This window comes from Geospiza fortis, unplaced genomic scaffold (assembly GCF_000277835.1).
Source record: "Geospiza fortis unplaced genomic scaffold, GeoFor_1.0 scaffold41, whole genome shotgun sequence".
Taxonomy (NCBI): Eukaryota; Metazoa; Chordata; class Aves; order Passeriformes; family Thraupidae; genus Geospiza; species Geospiza fortis.
This window is the reverse complement of record NW_005054299.1, coordinates 14,091,003-14,108,181: the sequence shown is the minus strand read 5'-3', so window position 1 is coordinate 14,108,181 and position 17,179 is coordinate 14,091,003. Positions and strand designations below refer to the sequence as shown.

At 35.9% G+C, this 17,179-nt stretch overlaps 1 protein-coding gene across 1 annotated transcript in view; it reads right to left on the bottom strand.

The window, feature by feature from the left end:
- The window catches only part of SDCCAG8 (serologically defined colon cancer antigen 8), a 104,816-nt gene that overhangs the window by 26,852 nt on the left and 60,785 nt on the right, over positions 1–17,179 (bottom strand). The window contains exon 16 of the mRNA XM_031059713.1: positions 11,541–11,672. Coding sequence (XP_030915573.1) covers positions 11,541–11,672 — 132 coding nt within the window. The remainder of the gene's footprint in view (positions 1–11,540; positions 11,673–17,179) is intronic.

Below are 17,179 nucleotides of genomic sequence, written 5' to 3'. Positions count from 1 at the left end.
AGGGCACTATTAAAAATAATTGTCTGTTGCGATTACCCTTTCTGACATGAATCTTGGACTTCAAGTCCTATTCTAATTCAGTGGCTTCTACTTTTGTTATTCACTACCACTTCATCTGCACCCAGCAATGTCAAGAGGTCAACAATTAAATTAATTCAGAATACACCGTGAACGTAAGAGTGACCCTATATTATATCTTCATTTTTTCCCTTTGATCATCCCTTTATTTGACTGCATTTCAGTAAATTATCCATGTAGTTTTTATTTTGACAGCTCTCTTTACAGCAGTAAAACAAAATGTGTGCATTGCAAATGGCAAAGATTCAAATTTCAGCTATGTTTATCCAAAATAGCACTGAACTGCTTCTGTACTTATGCTATACTGCCTACAGCCTTACGGAAGGGGAGACAGATGGGATGAATTTAGCAGGGAAACAGCTGTGGCTTGAAGAAGAGACAAGCAAAAGTTTTGCTATCAGGCTTCATTATGTATCAAGGTACCAGTAAAATGTGTATCCGTAAGGCAGCCAAAAAAGTGTTTTTCATTTGACTAGTGATAATTACCTTTTCTCAACAGCTGACAGTGTTCTAAGCACCATTAAATAGGTATAATAATTAAGCAATAAGATAAGACAGGCAGTGCCTTGCTGGGGATTATTGCTCGCCTCGGGTGTGTTGCGAGGCACAAGGCTGAAGGGTGAGAGACTTCAGCCACCCGAGAAATGTAATAATCCCTGAGAAATGCACTGCCTGGAGTGTCTTCTTGCTATTAAAAATGGAAATTTAAAAAGGACAAAATGCTAGACACATTTCCTGTGGATTTTATTGACATGGGTTAACATTACAGGAAGTCGATGCAGAAACGCCATTTCTGCCTAGCCTATGAAAGTCCTTTCCCAAGGACACATATGTCTCTGCTTGTTTGTGCATTTTATTCATAATACTCATTTGAGAAGCACAAGTATTTGCATCATCTAACACATGTGTGACAAGGCACAAAAGATTGTAACAGCCTTCACAATGGTAAAAGTTAAAAGTGTTCTTAAGTCATGCGCTCCCAAACATTCATTCTGTGCAATTGCCTATGTTTGGTATCAATTTAAAGACAATTTTTTTTTAGTTCTAAAAGTGTGTGTATCTATATATACACATATGCATTTTTTAATATATATACAAAAGGTCAGCCACTCAAATGATCAAAGCATAGGGAAAAAAGCCAAACAAAACAACTCAAAAACCCCCCAAAACCTTTTTTGACTACATGCAAGTCACATAGCTAAAACTAAGGCAATATCTCTGGTAGTGTGGGAAGTGCTAGTGCAGCACTCAAAAAAATTACACCGCTTTACATAAGCCGAGAAAGTTTACTGTCATTTCAGCCATGCCACTGAGACAACTGGAGACCTGAAACTATTTAGCAACCTTGACTTGAATCAAATCAGAATTCTAAAGACCACTCAGGTCCCCAAGTAATGAGATATGTTTGGGTCAAGGATCCACTTCCATCTGTGTAACTGAAGGTGGAATCTGGGTCTCTGAGGTTAAAAAACTTTAAATAAGTTAAAAATGTCCTTTCCCCTTTCTTCCCCTCCATACATGACTTTACAGTTCACAAAGAACAAGTTAAACAAACACAGAATAATCTTATTATCCTTTTCCATTTCTTTCATATTTTCCATCATCACTACTTTATTCCAGAACCAATCTGAGAAGCCCTGCTGAGAAGCACACACAACACCGTCTGGAGTACCCTAGAAATACAGATGCTAAGTAGGTCTTATCATACTGTCCTTCCTTTTAGACACTTCCATAATCTCTATTTCACTAAAACTTTTTCTAGTAGCAGTTGAGGGATAACACATTTAAGACCACATTTCTAGAAACTAGCCCAGTGCCTGTTACTCTTTGACTACTACCAATTAGCACTATCACAAGGCTTAATAAACACAGTTATTTTTTAGCATTTAATTTCTTGTAGGATGGCAATTTTTTTAGAGTGCACTCAGAAACTGATAATGAATATGACTGGAGCTCTGGAAGTTTAAGTTAGAAAAGAAATAGGCAAAATAAAGTTCTATCTGTGTTTCATCTGACAAAAACACTGAAAAAAACTGGTCCCTGGTCTCATAATGCATAAACTAAGCACTTAGTGAAAGATGGAAACAAACAGCATGATAAGAAAATATCCCACCTTCAAGTGCAACATTGGCATGGAGCTAGTGACATAAGACACATCAAGGCTAAACAGATTTAAGAACCAAAGGCTAAAGAAATTTAAGAACAGGTTAGATTTATATATGGAAAATGAGAGTATCCACAGTTAGATCAACTTCCAGAGGAACAGTATTGGATCTTGAAGAAGCAATCAAAACACTGAAGTTATTGGGAAAAAGCAGTCTTCCAACAACCTTGCAAAACTCCATCACTTATGATATTAAAACATAAATTATCATTAGTTTGTGTCTCCTCTCTTACAATAACCTTGAAAGGAGGCAGGTGAATAGATTTTGTTACAGAGCTGGTAAATTTTCATGACACACTTGCAAAGCTCTTTAAATGTTACTCATTTGTCTTCATTTTCAGTTCTCCACTGTATGGGAACGGCGGATTTTAAACAGCCTTTGTCTGAAAATCTCAGAATCATACACAGCAATCAAAGCTAGAAAGAAATCTGCTACCGCTTAAAGTAATTTGCCACATGGGTTAATAGTTAAATTTTACTGTACTTGTGAATTCACTGAAGGCTTAATAGGAAAATACCAATTACAGTCAAATATCCCAGCTAGGTATTTGCTGCTGTACTACTGCATAGTGGTAGTCTCATTGTGGCTATTTGAAAAGGGTTTGGGTAGGTTTTTTTGTTTGGCTGCTTTTTTATGATTTTTCTGACACAACACAAGGATATCACAAAAATACAGTACAGAAAATGAACTTTAAAAATGCAGATGGAAAACAATATGGAAGAAAGAAAAGAAGGCGATTATAACAGTCAGAGACTTCAAGTTAATTTTTTAGATGGTCAAAAAAATCAAAACTTCTTAAAGATTGTTAAATGTTTTACCTGGAACATGGATAGTTAGGGCTGTCCTCCAGAGTTTATACTACATTGGAAAGGCTATTACCCTTTTGGAAAGGTAGAAAACTTTCTTCTGTAATTCCAGGTAGATTTGAGCAGGTAACTTAAACAAACTAAAGCTGATTTGAATGACCAAGACAGATGTGCTTTTTGGTGCTTTCTCTTGCCATTAAACAACTATGTTTTTATGCTCAAGACAGCAAAGGAGCACATTGACCCAGCCTGCTCACTTATTTCACATCTCTGGGGTAAGTGGTGAGGGAGCTGGTCCATAACTACCACCTTGGACCAGAGGTGTTACTATCAGGCACTGAAGGCTGGTGTTTCAAAAAGTGTTTCAAAGAAGATATGCTAGTGGTGAAGGGATAAATTGGTGGATTAACAAATCATGTATGACCACCAGAAGCAAACCCTATTCAAAATTAAAACTCTTCCAGGTGTGTAGCAAATGTAGGAGAATAAAATTGAGTTCCCTGGAAAACAATGGGTGCATTTCTATCCAGTTATGCACATCTTTTTCAGTGTCAGTTATGATCTGCACAGCAACAAGAATTTCTAGATCTTGCCGAATCAAGGAGAGTCTGGGCTGAGCTGTCAAAGACATCACCTTTATCCACCTCCATTTTAGAGGAATCAAGAATGCTTCATTAATGCTAAATTAACATTTAAATTTGAAAACCAACAACTGTGCTGACAACAGAAAGTAACAAGAACAGCCTGGAACCTTATGTTGTGCTGTTTTATATCACACATATTTCAGGGCTTTTTACATTCCTAGTAGACAAGAACACAAGCTTACTATTAGTGAGCTGCAGGCTTTGACTCAGTTCATGATGGCATGAATATGAACTATCCCTCTTCTGTTTTGGAGAAAGCAGAATACATTAAAGTAGTAGGGTAGAAGATACTCTCAGAAGTGGACCATTACCAGACTCTTGCAGGAGGGGTGTAAGTCAGAAAGCTGGTAGCTGTTGAGCACAGGAACTAGCAAACCTAGCTTTTCTTTGAGACATGGATGGATACAATTTTCCCAGATATCATCTTCCAGTTCCTCAAGCAATAAAATTGTGGTGGTCAGCAGTCTTGATGTGCAAAGTGAACACAGACACTGTGACTTCCCCTCTACACCTTCTTCCTCATATTGACTGCATTGCTATGCAATTAAATCAAGTGTAGCATTAACTAATCCTTAAAGAAGGTAATTCAGATAATTTATCAGCCCATTAACATGACCTCAAATGCAAGAAAAAGCTGCAACAAATTCAGAAACGAAAGGACATGGAGAGGTAATTGGAACATGAGAAACTGAAACATAAGCTAGATCACGCAGTTTTGGTCACATGAACCCTAAACTCTTTGACAGTTCATTTTTTGATTAAGGAAATGTAATCAATCTTACCAACATTAACTTTAGCAAAACATTAAATATCATGCCCATCAGCAATTGTTAACTAAGTTGTTGACAAATATCTGACTAAAACAAAGAGCACAGCCAACAGGAACAATTGAAAGAGAAGAAGAATTCTCAGAGAATTTCTTTGCATTTAAACAGATTTTTGAATATTTTGAATTATGACTCAGCACAAAAAAGGAGGAGTAGGCTGATAAATTTAAGATATGTTATCAGCTTTGAGAAAGTCTGGGATACTGCACAGAAAGAGATGACTCAGAAGATTGAAACAGCAGACATGGGATGAAAGTCTTACACTATATATTCAATGTGTTCTCAGTTCATAGTAAAAGTTTCTGCTGAAAACTTGAATTTACTTGGAAGAAAGACATCCTGGATGCACTTAGTGTAGCTGTCAAAATGGTAAACCTGACTGTAGGATTCATCAGTCAAGGAATTTCTAGCAAATATATCAATTCTGTATGTACAAATATATTCAGATGTCCCCATCCAAGGCCCAAGACAGTTTTGACTGCCTATATGTAAAAAAGATCAACAATCAGAACACCAAGGTAATGAAGAGTTTATTGCAAGAAGAAGAACAAGGAGGAAGACTTTGCTCATAAGAAGATGCAGAACTGAATAGACACTTCCATTGTCTACAATTATTTGCATTACCAGTGGAGATTCTTTTGAAGAACTGATTGTCCCAATTTTGGCTCAACGACAAGTAGATACAAACAAAGCAGAGATTAATTCAGACTAAAAATAAGAAGGATCCCAATGAAAATATCAGTGGAATAGGTTGTCCAAATTGGAACAATGAGGCCTACAGGGGAGCTCAATACGTTCTTGAAGAAATATATGTATGTATAAACTATATATAGGTACATATATTTTAGATACACAGACTTGGAAACAGATGAACACAGTACTCTGTGACCTAGAATACATCGTACAGAACATTATTAAGTTCCCTAAATATCTCTCTGGAAATTGGGTAGGATATTCCCCTCTGCTTTTTATTTGCTTCTTAAAGCTGAGAACTTATTTGCACACAATTTTGCAGCATTTCATGAAAATCTTGTATTTCACTCTTTGTATACTTCAATTTTTCGAACAACTAGGAAAATTTTTACTTTGAATGTCTACTGTTTATGTAATTGGGGAATAAATCTTTAAAAACAGTGTTTGGGGTCTCATAAACTTACATAACTTATTAACTATTTTGGATGGGAATATTACACATATAAAAGCATAAATAATAGATGTATTTATACCACACTATATACATACACCTATTTAAACTGAGAAAGGGGAAAAACACTTAAAAAGGTATATAGTAAACAGACAAATGGTGAAAACCAGAAGAATAGGGAGGGAGACATTCTGAACATGCAATTTCTATTCCTGAGAATTTGAACTGTGAGCAAACACCCCAGTATTAAACAAAAGCCAAATACACATTCAGACTCTGGCAGGATTTGCAACTTATATATTGTGTTAAGTGGATACACACTAGCCATTAATGATTTCCTAATAGCAGGTCTCTGGAGTACATATTTCTCAATCTAAAATATGAGTCTATTAAATAGTAATAAATTAATTAAGTAACAGTGACAACCCCACTGGGTGGACAGAGGGACAGAGTTTTATCTGTCTGCACCACATTGCTGACACATGGTGACCACAAAGCTTTAAAGCTTTTTACAGACTCCTTGCATGAAGGGCTGCACAAACAATTATGTATCTCCAATTGCTACAGCCATCCTGTTACAGCAAAACCACGCCAGATACATGGGTGTGAGTAATGATGCTCAAGAAAAAGGGCAGCACACTGCTCTTTAGACATTGAGACAATGTGAGTATCTCTATATCTTTAATATCAAAGGTTCTATGGACGCTAACTATGTTAATCTCTATTTTCAATTTAAAAACAAGTGCACTTTAAACTAAAAGGCCACAATATAGTGCATTTTTAACCTCCGATTGCATTGCTAAACAGATTATTGGTCTAATAAAATATAGGAACAATTATCTCATTGTCACTTTAAAAAATATACTAATCTATTGGTAAAATAAGGAAGACAATGTATTTAACTGAGAATTAACTGGACTGGAAGAAAATAAAGGCCTTTCAGTTAATGACACAACCTAAATTTGTCCATGTGTCATTGTTTCTTGCAAACACACACACAAAATAGTACTTCAGTTTTAAGGAGAAAATGTAAAATTTCCAATGCAACTTGATTGCTCCAGTTATCAATTAATAATTTTAATTAGTAGTTCTACTGAAGATTTGTCAAGAAATCCAAAATTTCTATTCAGCAGTGTAATAGTGACAGCAAACTAGCTATTGTGGTCTTACATGGCAGATATTTGAAAATGCTGGTGTATTCTCTCGAGATATGTCTCAATTCCCATAGATATGTGCTCTTTTAAACATACATGATCTTGCATACCCTACCACTAAGTAACAAAACAAAACAAAAAAATTAATAGTGGAAAATAGCCTTTACAATCCTTGTCAAACTGAGTATCGCATTTTCACTCGAGTGGTCTGTTTAAAGATCCATTTTAGCTACCCTTCCAGATAAGCTTATCCATAAGAATCATACATTTGCCATAGGTAGAAAACAAATATAATTTGTCACATGTTGTGCCATACAGACATTTCTGCACAGTTGCTACACCACACTAGAATGTCTGAAGGGGAAGACACCCCAGGTAGTTGGCTGCAGACACATCTCAGCAACATGGCACGTAGTTCCAATTTGACACATAGAGTCTTTATAAATCCAATGTCTATGAAGTCAAACAAATCTCCTTCTTATTTATAGTAACAGGCGAGAGCAGATCTCTGCCGTCTTGTTACACAGATGGTTGTAACATTTTTATAGTTAACTTACAACCACTGATGCCTAAGGAATAGACACACATCTGCCCCAAACTGCCAGTCCTGTAGGCTCTTCTTTTTAACTTTAGCTAGCAAAAATACAGTCGAAATACGTCTAACAGTGTCATCTCCAAAAAGCTACCACAACAAAAAGCCCCACACAGATTTGCATTAAATGTATTATTATTGTTAATGTTATACAGATTGGACATCGATCACACACATTACAGCAAAAATTACAGTAATATGAACTGTATCCACAAGATCTGAGAGAAAATTCATAGCCTCAAATTCCACATGCTGAACTTTAGAAAAATGTTTGGAAAGAAATTCATTAGAAGCTTCTAAATTTATGTTTTATTAAAAAGATTTTAAAATAGTCTTATATTTCATATAAACTACTGTCCAAATGATTTTCTTTTCTTTAACTGCTTCATAAAAAGTAAAGCATGTCTGGCTCATCTTGAGAAAAGGAAAGAAATTGCCTAGGATTTTCTTTTCCTGCTTGAAGGTCTTCAACAGGAAACATACATGGAAAAGAGCTAAGCTATATTTCATTAAATGCCTCTCATTTTAGATACTGGCTGTCCAAAGAAGCAATCCTCTAAATAGCTGAGTTAGAATCAAATACTTGTTTTACGAGATGAACAGATGAAGAAAAGTAAAGCCATAATTGAACCTTGTAACTATAAGAGTTGTCAATTAAGTTCAGTGAAAGTTCAAACAGCCTGATGAAATCCTGACCCATGGCAGCTTGGGCAAATAATTCTTATTCATATATATGTTCAAACAATAATAGATCTAGAAAGGTTCTTGTCTTTTTCTTCTTACTCTTCAAATTGGAAGAGAAAAGAGCTTGTGAGAAAGTGGATCTGCATTTACATAACTGGTCTAACTACGGAGGTGAAAATGCACACCTGGGAATTCAGTTTGAAAACAGATTAAGGAAAGAATGAACCAACTATATACATACAGTTAGCCAATTCATCTGACTTTGAATTTTCCTTCTTCTGGTATCTATTCAAATTATGTAAGGTGGAGCACCAAAAAACCCCCCCCCAAAAGACAGAAACCTTTTAGTTTTGCTTCATATTCTTTTTATTCTTGGCTAGTTTCTACCTTTACAGCTGCCTTATAAGAAATTCTATACTTTCTGTTATCTGCTAATTTCTATTATGAACACAAATCTACAGAATGGGAATTGGAAGAATTTAATAAGACAGTTTGCTTTGAGGTTAAAAATTTATAAAAATGGACTCTGCTACATAACAGACAAGAATTTCTTCAAGATTCATATCCAGGAAGATACACATGATGACCAGCTCCACTTGGACTCATAACATATCACCTTAGTCCTGCAAACCGTACATCCTTCAATTCAAGTCTGCCTCAGTAACATGTGACAATTGTATAATTTAGGATGGACATCTACTTCTTTTAATGCCATATTTCACTGAGTAAAAGCACATCAAAAGGGCTGGATATTTCCATTACATTGAAAAGGCTGATTGCATATCCTGTTTAATGACTGGCACTTAAAGTAATCTCTTTCTTAGAAATATGCTTATTTAATTTTGGACTATATTCATTTGCATCACACAGAGGTAGGAATGGCACTAAAACACTTTTCTTGTTCAGTTTCAGGAGTGTAACTATTATGATTGCCAAAGCATTTTTGCTCCAAAAGAAATTCTGATCATTTAGGTATTGTTTCTTCCACAAAATAGTTATATCAGGGCCTGTCATGCTGTCCCTGGATAAAACAAGTATGGACAGTGATATCTTCTCAAGCAAATATCACAATACCTCATTTTTAAAATGCAAATGTTAGGTTCCAAGTTTAGCCAAAATCATTTTAATAAGAGAGATTTTCTGAAGCTCCAGAATAACAGCAGCTAGAAAATTAGGTCAGAATGCACTTTGTGGGACTGTGTTGCAAAACAGCCACTGCTATTTGTAGCTGCTATGTGTATATAAAAGAGAATACAAAGGCGAAACAAATGTGTTAAGAAGTAACGACCATCAACAGTATTTTGCTGAGATTGTTAGGATGAATGAAAATCTGAGGCAAAATACATTATTATTTGTTGTTCTGCTTTTACTAAATAGTAAAGTCAGATATCTATTTTCAAAATCAGAAGAGAAAAATCACTATTTTTATTTAGTGGAAATCCTTCAACATAAATATATCCAACTGGGAGATTTATTTGTTGAGTAGTTATTCCTTCTGCTTTCTTCACCTAGATTTGTAAACTTCATGACCAATTTACAGCATTTGGGAATTAATCCTGAAAATGTACTAGAGTTTTCACATAGAAAATTAAAATTAAATTACACTGATTTTTTAAAGCAGTGTAGAGTATCAGCCTTGTCACTTATTAGCTGGAATTTAAATTAATAGAGTGCAAGATGACAATTAAAAATAAGAGCCATCTCTTAAAATGCTGGTAAAGTATATTGTTCATGTTTAGAACACCTAATAATCTCTGCCATATTTACATATTCTAAAATATTAAATAAGACAAATGCTATTACTGCCCTGTTTTCTGTGTTGTTTGCAAAACAGCAGCAGAAGGTAAGGCATTGCCTGCAGCATGACCACTCTGCTTTCAAACCACTTTCGTGTTCTGGATTAATGCTTTTAGTCTTTTCTACTGTATAATCATTGCTGCTGCAGCAGAGAATGAGCAACATTTTCCACTAGATCTATCTTATTTATAAAAATAGATAGAGGAAAGGTTACCCTAAAAACTTGCAAAGCACTTTTAAATTCTACTAGATACTCATAATCTACAGAAGAGCAGCTAGGAGAAAAAAGAGGGAGAAAATTTTTTTTCTCCTGAAAATAACCTTGAATCCTCAGTCCTGCATATGATGAGAATCCACCATAACTTAAGAAATCAAAAGGGAGGTGAGATAAATGGAAACATTGTGTGGTTACACAGATTAGGGACACGGTTGCAGCGTTTTGAATTTCTTTGTTCTCTGAGCTATAAATGATGATGACAATCCAAGGTTACAGAAGAACAGGATGAGGTACAGACAGAAATCCGAAAGGGAAGAGGAAAGAAGAGGTTCTGGATGTCTGAAATGAACACATGAAGTGCTTGCAAGAAACAAGATAATAGATAGAGAATAAAGAGATGGCAGTAAAAAAAAATTTAAAAAATCAATACTTTAAAGAAATGAGCATAGAGGACTGGCTGCTTTAATACTTGCAAGCTCTGCTCCTCTCAGGTGGTCAATGATGAAAAAAAGCAAAAAGAATTTTTCCCAGTAAGCAAAAAGAATTTTTCCCTGTCTAGTCCAAATAAAGTTAAACTGCATTTTGCCTACAGACAAGATGTAGCTTGGATGAGTGGATTTGCAGAGTTACCTCTCAGCCTCCTCTTTACTTCATCCTCTACCTCCACAAGCATGTCAAAACTACCTCCAGTGCCTGTTACACAATGTAGAGTGGAAAGCAGAACAAGAAAGCATAGATGAACTTTCTGGAACCAAAAGGAAAAGACTCCACAGTGATCTTTGAGGAAGTCTAATCCATATCACAGCACAAGCCATTATCAGTCTGGATACTCTGGCCAGAACAGTCAATTGATATTGGTGAAAATATTTCACACTAGCCTTGCTGCAGCTGCTCCCAGCTCATCCTGAGGAAGTCACTGCTTCTCTGCAAGGCTAGTGGTGCCTGGAAATGGTATTTCTCTGGTTACTGTGATTTTCAGTAAAATTTTTCTGTTTGTACAAATGATGGTAAACCCCAAAAATACAATTATTACATGGCATAAGGGAACACACATCTGTACTCTACATTCACATCACTGAATAACCTCTTCCCTCCTTCCTTCCCAGCTCCCCCCTCCCTTTTTTTTAAATGGTGAGACTATTCATACAAGTTAGAGCAGAGAACAGCCGAAGCAGCCCACACACATATGTACTAGGTTTAAATTCTTTGGAAGACTATGTTGTTCAAGCTTTCCTTTTATTTATCCAAAATGGCACAAGCAAAAGATGTTAAAAAAAACAACTTGACAGAATGGTTGGGGAGGGGGAAGGAGTGGTCATTTCATAAGGAAAGAATATTACTTTCACACAACCTCGTGTCATTTTTATGTTTACACAACACGACTGGTACAGTTGCGCATATCACATTCTGACAGATTAACAGGACCTCCTACCTTGACTTCATTCTCTCATGCATTCTCCCATGCTGGATACATTGTTGGTCCAATTCATCATTCCGTTTCTGCATCTTCTCCAATCTGCCATGAAGATACTCTTTTTCCTGACTAAGCTGGTTGACTTCAGATCTACAGAAGTAAAACAAAGCGATGATGGATGTTGTCAGATTTCATCCTGCAGTGTGCCATCAATACGTGGCTTCAGCATTTATAAAATTTCATATATTTCTATGTAATGCATAAACAAGCTATTACTAGAACTTACAGAAACAAAATGCTGTTTCAGATAATCTCAAGACAAAAGAATATGATACTGGTGGGTATCTTCTAAATATGCCACTGGCAATCACTCAATTATAGGTTGGCCATGCTAATTTCAGCCTAATTTAAACAGGCATGCCATTTGGCATTATGCATCTATGTCAAATAAGATCAATAAATGTAAATTCATACTTGTTAAGCAAGAATTTGGCTAACATTTTGAAAACACATTTTAACTTCTTTATTAGCAAAAGCTAACATTAAGTTTTAAAAAACAGCTACTAAAACTTTGTTCAACCTTTACTCCCTTTTATAGGTTGAACTCTCAACAGTTCACAGGTTGAACTCTCAATAGTGGTACTGTTTTAGAAACTTTAGTAACCTCCTGTGTCTAAAACAACATTGCACAGATTAAAAAGACATCAACAACAAAACCCCCATAAACCCCTCCCCCACAAAAAATACTCACACCCAACCAAAAACCCAAAGCCTCACTAAGAGGAAAATTAACTAAACTTTCAGAAACAAGGGACAAATCATACAGGCACACACTAATCTACATAAAACTCAGCACAGCCTTTAAGAATATTAGTCACTTCTAAGCAATTCTTATTCTTCACGGGTGAGCAGAGACACCAGATCCATGAATGACCTGGGACTGCTACTTGCTACATCTCTTACCATCAGCCCATGGAGAAACAGGCATGAGCTGTTTCTTAATATCAGGAAAAGACCTCAGATTAAATAGTGATAAAATATACATTATGCACTTGTACAATTTTAACTCTTTGGAAAAGGTTAATGAGAACATGTCAGAATCTGCTATACCATCAGAAAGTACGAATCAAAAGCAAGCAAATTTGATTTATGGCATCTGCCACTCCATATCTCAAGGTTAAAAAGCTTCAGATATATCTTTAAATCATAAACTTAAATATGCTGCAATTACAGCAGAAATACTTTACCTTCCTGGCTGTTACAGAATGCAACAACAACTGACATTCTGAAAAATACAACAAAGTGCAGGGAGGAAGGAATACTCCTCCTTCAAAAACATGTTGTTACATTGACAAGTCAAATCTAGAAATGACAACATGATCTTTTCATGTTTAAATAGAGAACAATGCATGGTATCATCTGTGAATCTAAAAGAACTTAGCAAAGGAAACTTTGGACCAAGACTGTATGTAATTGAATTTAGATTGAGAGTTACAGCTCTATTAAGGAAGATCACACACAAATACATTCAAATTGTGCTGACAGACTTGTACATCAAACTTCAATGCACAGGAGTTTCCTGGATGGGGACATAATAGTGGGCAGGATGTTATAGGAAGGTAGCAGAAACTGAATTTTTCCACCGACCATTTTACAGAAATACTAGTAACTTAAATGTCAGCATTAACAAAGCACTGCCAGCTGGACCAACTGTTATCACACAATGTGAATGCAGTCTGTACTTGATACTGATACTGTAAGACAGACAACCAGCGGATAAAAGCGAAGTTTCACTGCAGAGAAGCTCAAAGAGACCTGACACAGGACTAAGTTCAATTCTGCATTCCTTTTTTGCCAGCAAAACTCAGCAACAGCATTTGCCATGTAGGAATACTGTAAATGATCACATTTGTTGGGTTTCCCAACTGGGAGATCCTGCTTCTTTTTCTGTATTTATATATGACTGTCTCATTCATGGAAACAGCAGAAGCAACTTTCAAGGTGATAAAATTCTCCAAGTTTTACAAGGACTTATTAATCTCCATTACACTGGAAGGTACCCAAAGTCTTTCTGGAAAGATCAAGTAATTCAAATCAACCAAAACCAAAACACTACTGAAATCATAATTAATGAAACCAAAGTAAGTAATGAATTAATTAAAACCATGAGTATCATAATCTCCAGTCTCTAAAATAGAGCTCTAAATGCCTGATGCTTTGAAGCACATTATGAGTGTTGTCTTCTCCTAAAACATCTTTTGTAATTACAGTTAAACACAGAAAGAAAAAATTCTAATTATGACATTACTTACACAATATCCTTTCCATGTAACTAAGAGTCCGACCACCAAGATTCAAGTATTTGATGACTGAAGTTTTGAGAAGGACAGCACATATGAAGGACAGAATGGTTAGGTCCATGTTAAAAGGTTCAGAGTGTTAGCATTAGAGAGAACACCAGTCCTATACAATACTGCATACCAAGAGTCTTCCATCATCACTTGTCAACGATTCCCTCTACATCTTTAAACACGCCTTTCATTCACCTCAGTTTCCAAAGACTAAGATAAAACAGCTAATTCTATGTGATATTAAGTAACTTCACACATTGTTGGGTTAAAAATAAAAAACAAACCCACCATAATTGTACTAAGCCTGGTAACTGCACTGAATGCTATAGCACATTTATACAGAAGTAGAAATTCCACTCAGCCAGAGGCAGGACCAGTCTTGTGTAAATGCTTCTGAACAACTCTGCTCCCTGGGTATCACAGCAGGAAAAGAGAGGGGGGTAAGTGTCAAAGCATGCAGTGCTGAACTTCAGAGATAGTTCACTCACAATTCCGGGGACAGAGGCAAATTAGAGAAATCTGTGCAATAATCACTGTGTCTGATGCATCCTGCATAACTAAAGGACACAGCATGGATGTGCTGATGTTGTTCCACCAGAGCTACTCTGGGTCCAACAGTCTGAGCAATAAGCTGTGGTGGACTCAGTAGAAACTGAAGCATGCAGGCATTTCAGGAAGGGGCAGGGCTGCAGACTCAGGCTGGCCCCCCAAGTCAGGCAGTCACGAAACTGTGTGTGCTTCTGAGATCTGATACACTCAAATGACCTGCATGAAATCACTGTTATTTTGAAACTGCACAGAGCAAAGCTACAACATCACATGAAAATGTAAAATGCATGCTTGTAATTGGATGCATAATAGATTTTGCCAAGTCTCATTTACCTGTTACTATATCAAATATAATTGATGGGGGCAGAAGCAACAACAGAAACAAAACCCCCTCAATACTTCTGGATCCATTTAACTACCTCAACTTCTATTTAAAAACCACTTTAAGGTTTTATCTAGCATCTTTGCTGGAAGAATCTTGGAAAAAAACCCAAACAGAGTAGCGTCAAAACCACTTAAATACTAAAGGAAAAAAAAAAAGAGAAAATGTTAAATAGCCAAAATTCAAAGTCAATCTTAGGATATCTTTAGGATGAGCTGAATTTTGAACAATAAGGTGGCAATGCTGCATTTACTCCTCTGAACTAGCTTTTTCATTTCAGTGCTTTTTAAACACTGCCTTTTCCTCCTCTTAAAATCAATTGTTTACTTGCACAGAAATTAAACACACGCTCTACAATATTTTCTGCTGATGCAGTATTGTTACATCTAATTTTAATTACTAGCTCTTCAGACAGACTGTTCCCCATCTTCATTCAGCTACCTTCAACAAACATTTCGCTCCTGGTATTGAGTGCAACGACTGCAGTCAACCAAACATGCAGAAAAATAGTTCAGCCGGGTATGTGTTCTTTACTTCAATTAAACTCACACAGTTGGATGCCTACTGTTGCCAAACCAGTAATATAATTTATACATTATAGTCCAAACAGTAAAACTACACTAAAAGTCATTTAACAATATTTATAACACCATAAAATACAGTGTTAAAATATATGAACTGCAATATGTACCAAAATTATAAAATTTGTTTCTCATCATCAGTGATTAAAACCGGGATCATTGCTCTAGCTTCAATACTCACAACCCTGGTGACAGATTAGAATTCAAATCTTAATGATCAATTTACAATTAACAAGATAGAAGTGAAACAAATTAAACCAACCATTATATATAACGAGACCCAATGGACTCCCATTGTTCCCCTTAATTACAAAACGCAAATCACAAATACACAGTGGGTAGTGTTAAGCATTAATCTACAACCTAGAAACTCAGACAGTGACAAGCAGAGGGAAAAAAAGAACAAAACAAGAGAGAAACAGAGAAGAAATCAACAAAGGACTATATTTTTAAACATGCCTATGCATACGAAAACCTTCACAGACACTATCTTGTTTCTGCACAGCTTGAGGGGTTTATAATTCGTCTGACATTGTCTTTCTGACACCTCTCTGTGTAGGGACTAGCTCAAAAAAATGGTTCCAGCTTATATATAAACACAAAAACTTCAGTTTAGATTTCTCAGAAAACCTGCATTAAATATAAAAATATATGTGCCATTCAGATCATTCAGCTGATATTGTAGAAATATGTAGTTGTCACAGATAAATTTGAAATGCTTTTTGTTACAAATGGGGACTTCCTATCAAACCAAATAAAATTTAAAAACACTTACTATTGCATCTGTTATTAAAAGGGCTTGAGTGTTCTACCAATTAAATAACGGTATTGGTACCACACAATTATTTCTTAAACCCATAGAAAATAAGGCACAAAGATTCTAGAAGTACAGCAAGAAAATACACATCCAGATCCAAAATTCAATTTATGGTAAGGTCAAAAATATGGAAAAAATGGAAAAGTATTTTCTGTGAAAATAGGGCACACTGTTGCTTTGTGATCTGCCTTTATTAATGTACATAAGAACTAAGTTATAAAATCTTCCCCAAATTATTGCTTTTTTGCAAAAGACAAAACTACAGCATTCTGTACCATAATGTGGTTTTTCATAACATTCAGTGACAATGAGCTGAAGACTGCATTTTGGAGAGGTGCTACTGAGGGACATGTGCCCATCATGCATTTAGAACTTGGATAAAATAATTTTCTGCATCTGATCTCCTGATCACATCACTTTGTGAAGCCATCTATATTAGTCTGTCATTTTCTACCACCTCCAGTTCCACCTTGCTGTTCTCATTTTTACCTTCTATTTTTTTGTCTCTACCTATTTCTCTATCCTTGTAACTGATTGCAGCAGCTCCCACTCCAATGAAGGCAAGCTCAAGCTATTTTAGGACCACTTCTCAGAACCACTCTCATGCATTCTTCCTTACAGTTTCTTGTGTAAAAAATACCACTTCCTGGAGATGCAAGAGGGCTCCTTTTCCCATTTTCAGGTCCTTGACATAGTCAGCTAATGCTGCTAGGTGGAGAAACACTTGGCAATCTCTAGTATTTATTTTCAGAGAATAATGTGTTTTCACAGTATGTTTTCTGTCTTTCCTTCATCCTTTACAGTTACTAGTCTGTGACTGTGAGCTCTAGCAACAAAGTCTGTGTGCTTTTTTATTGCTGGAATAATAATATGATTTGAATCCATTTAGATTTTGCATTACTTTAGCAGAAGAGCTCTTCTTTTTCAGAGGAAAAATTCTCTTTGCTTCTCTCTCAAGTACCCCTCAAAACACTTGC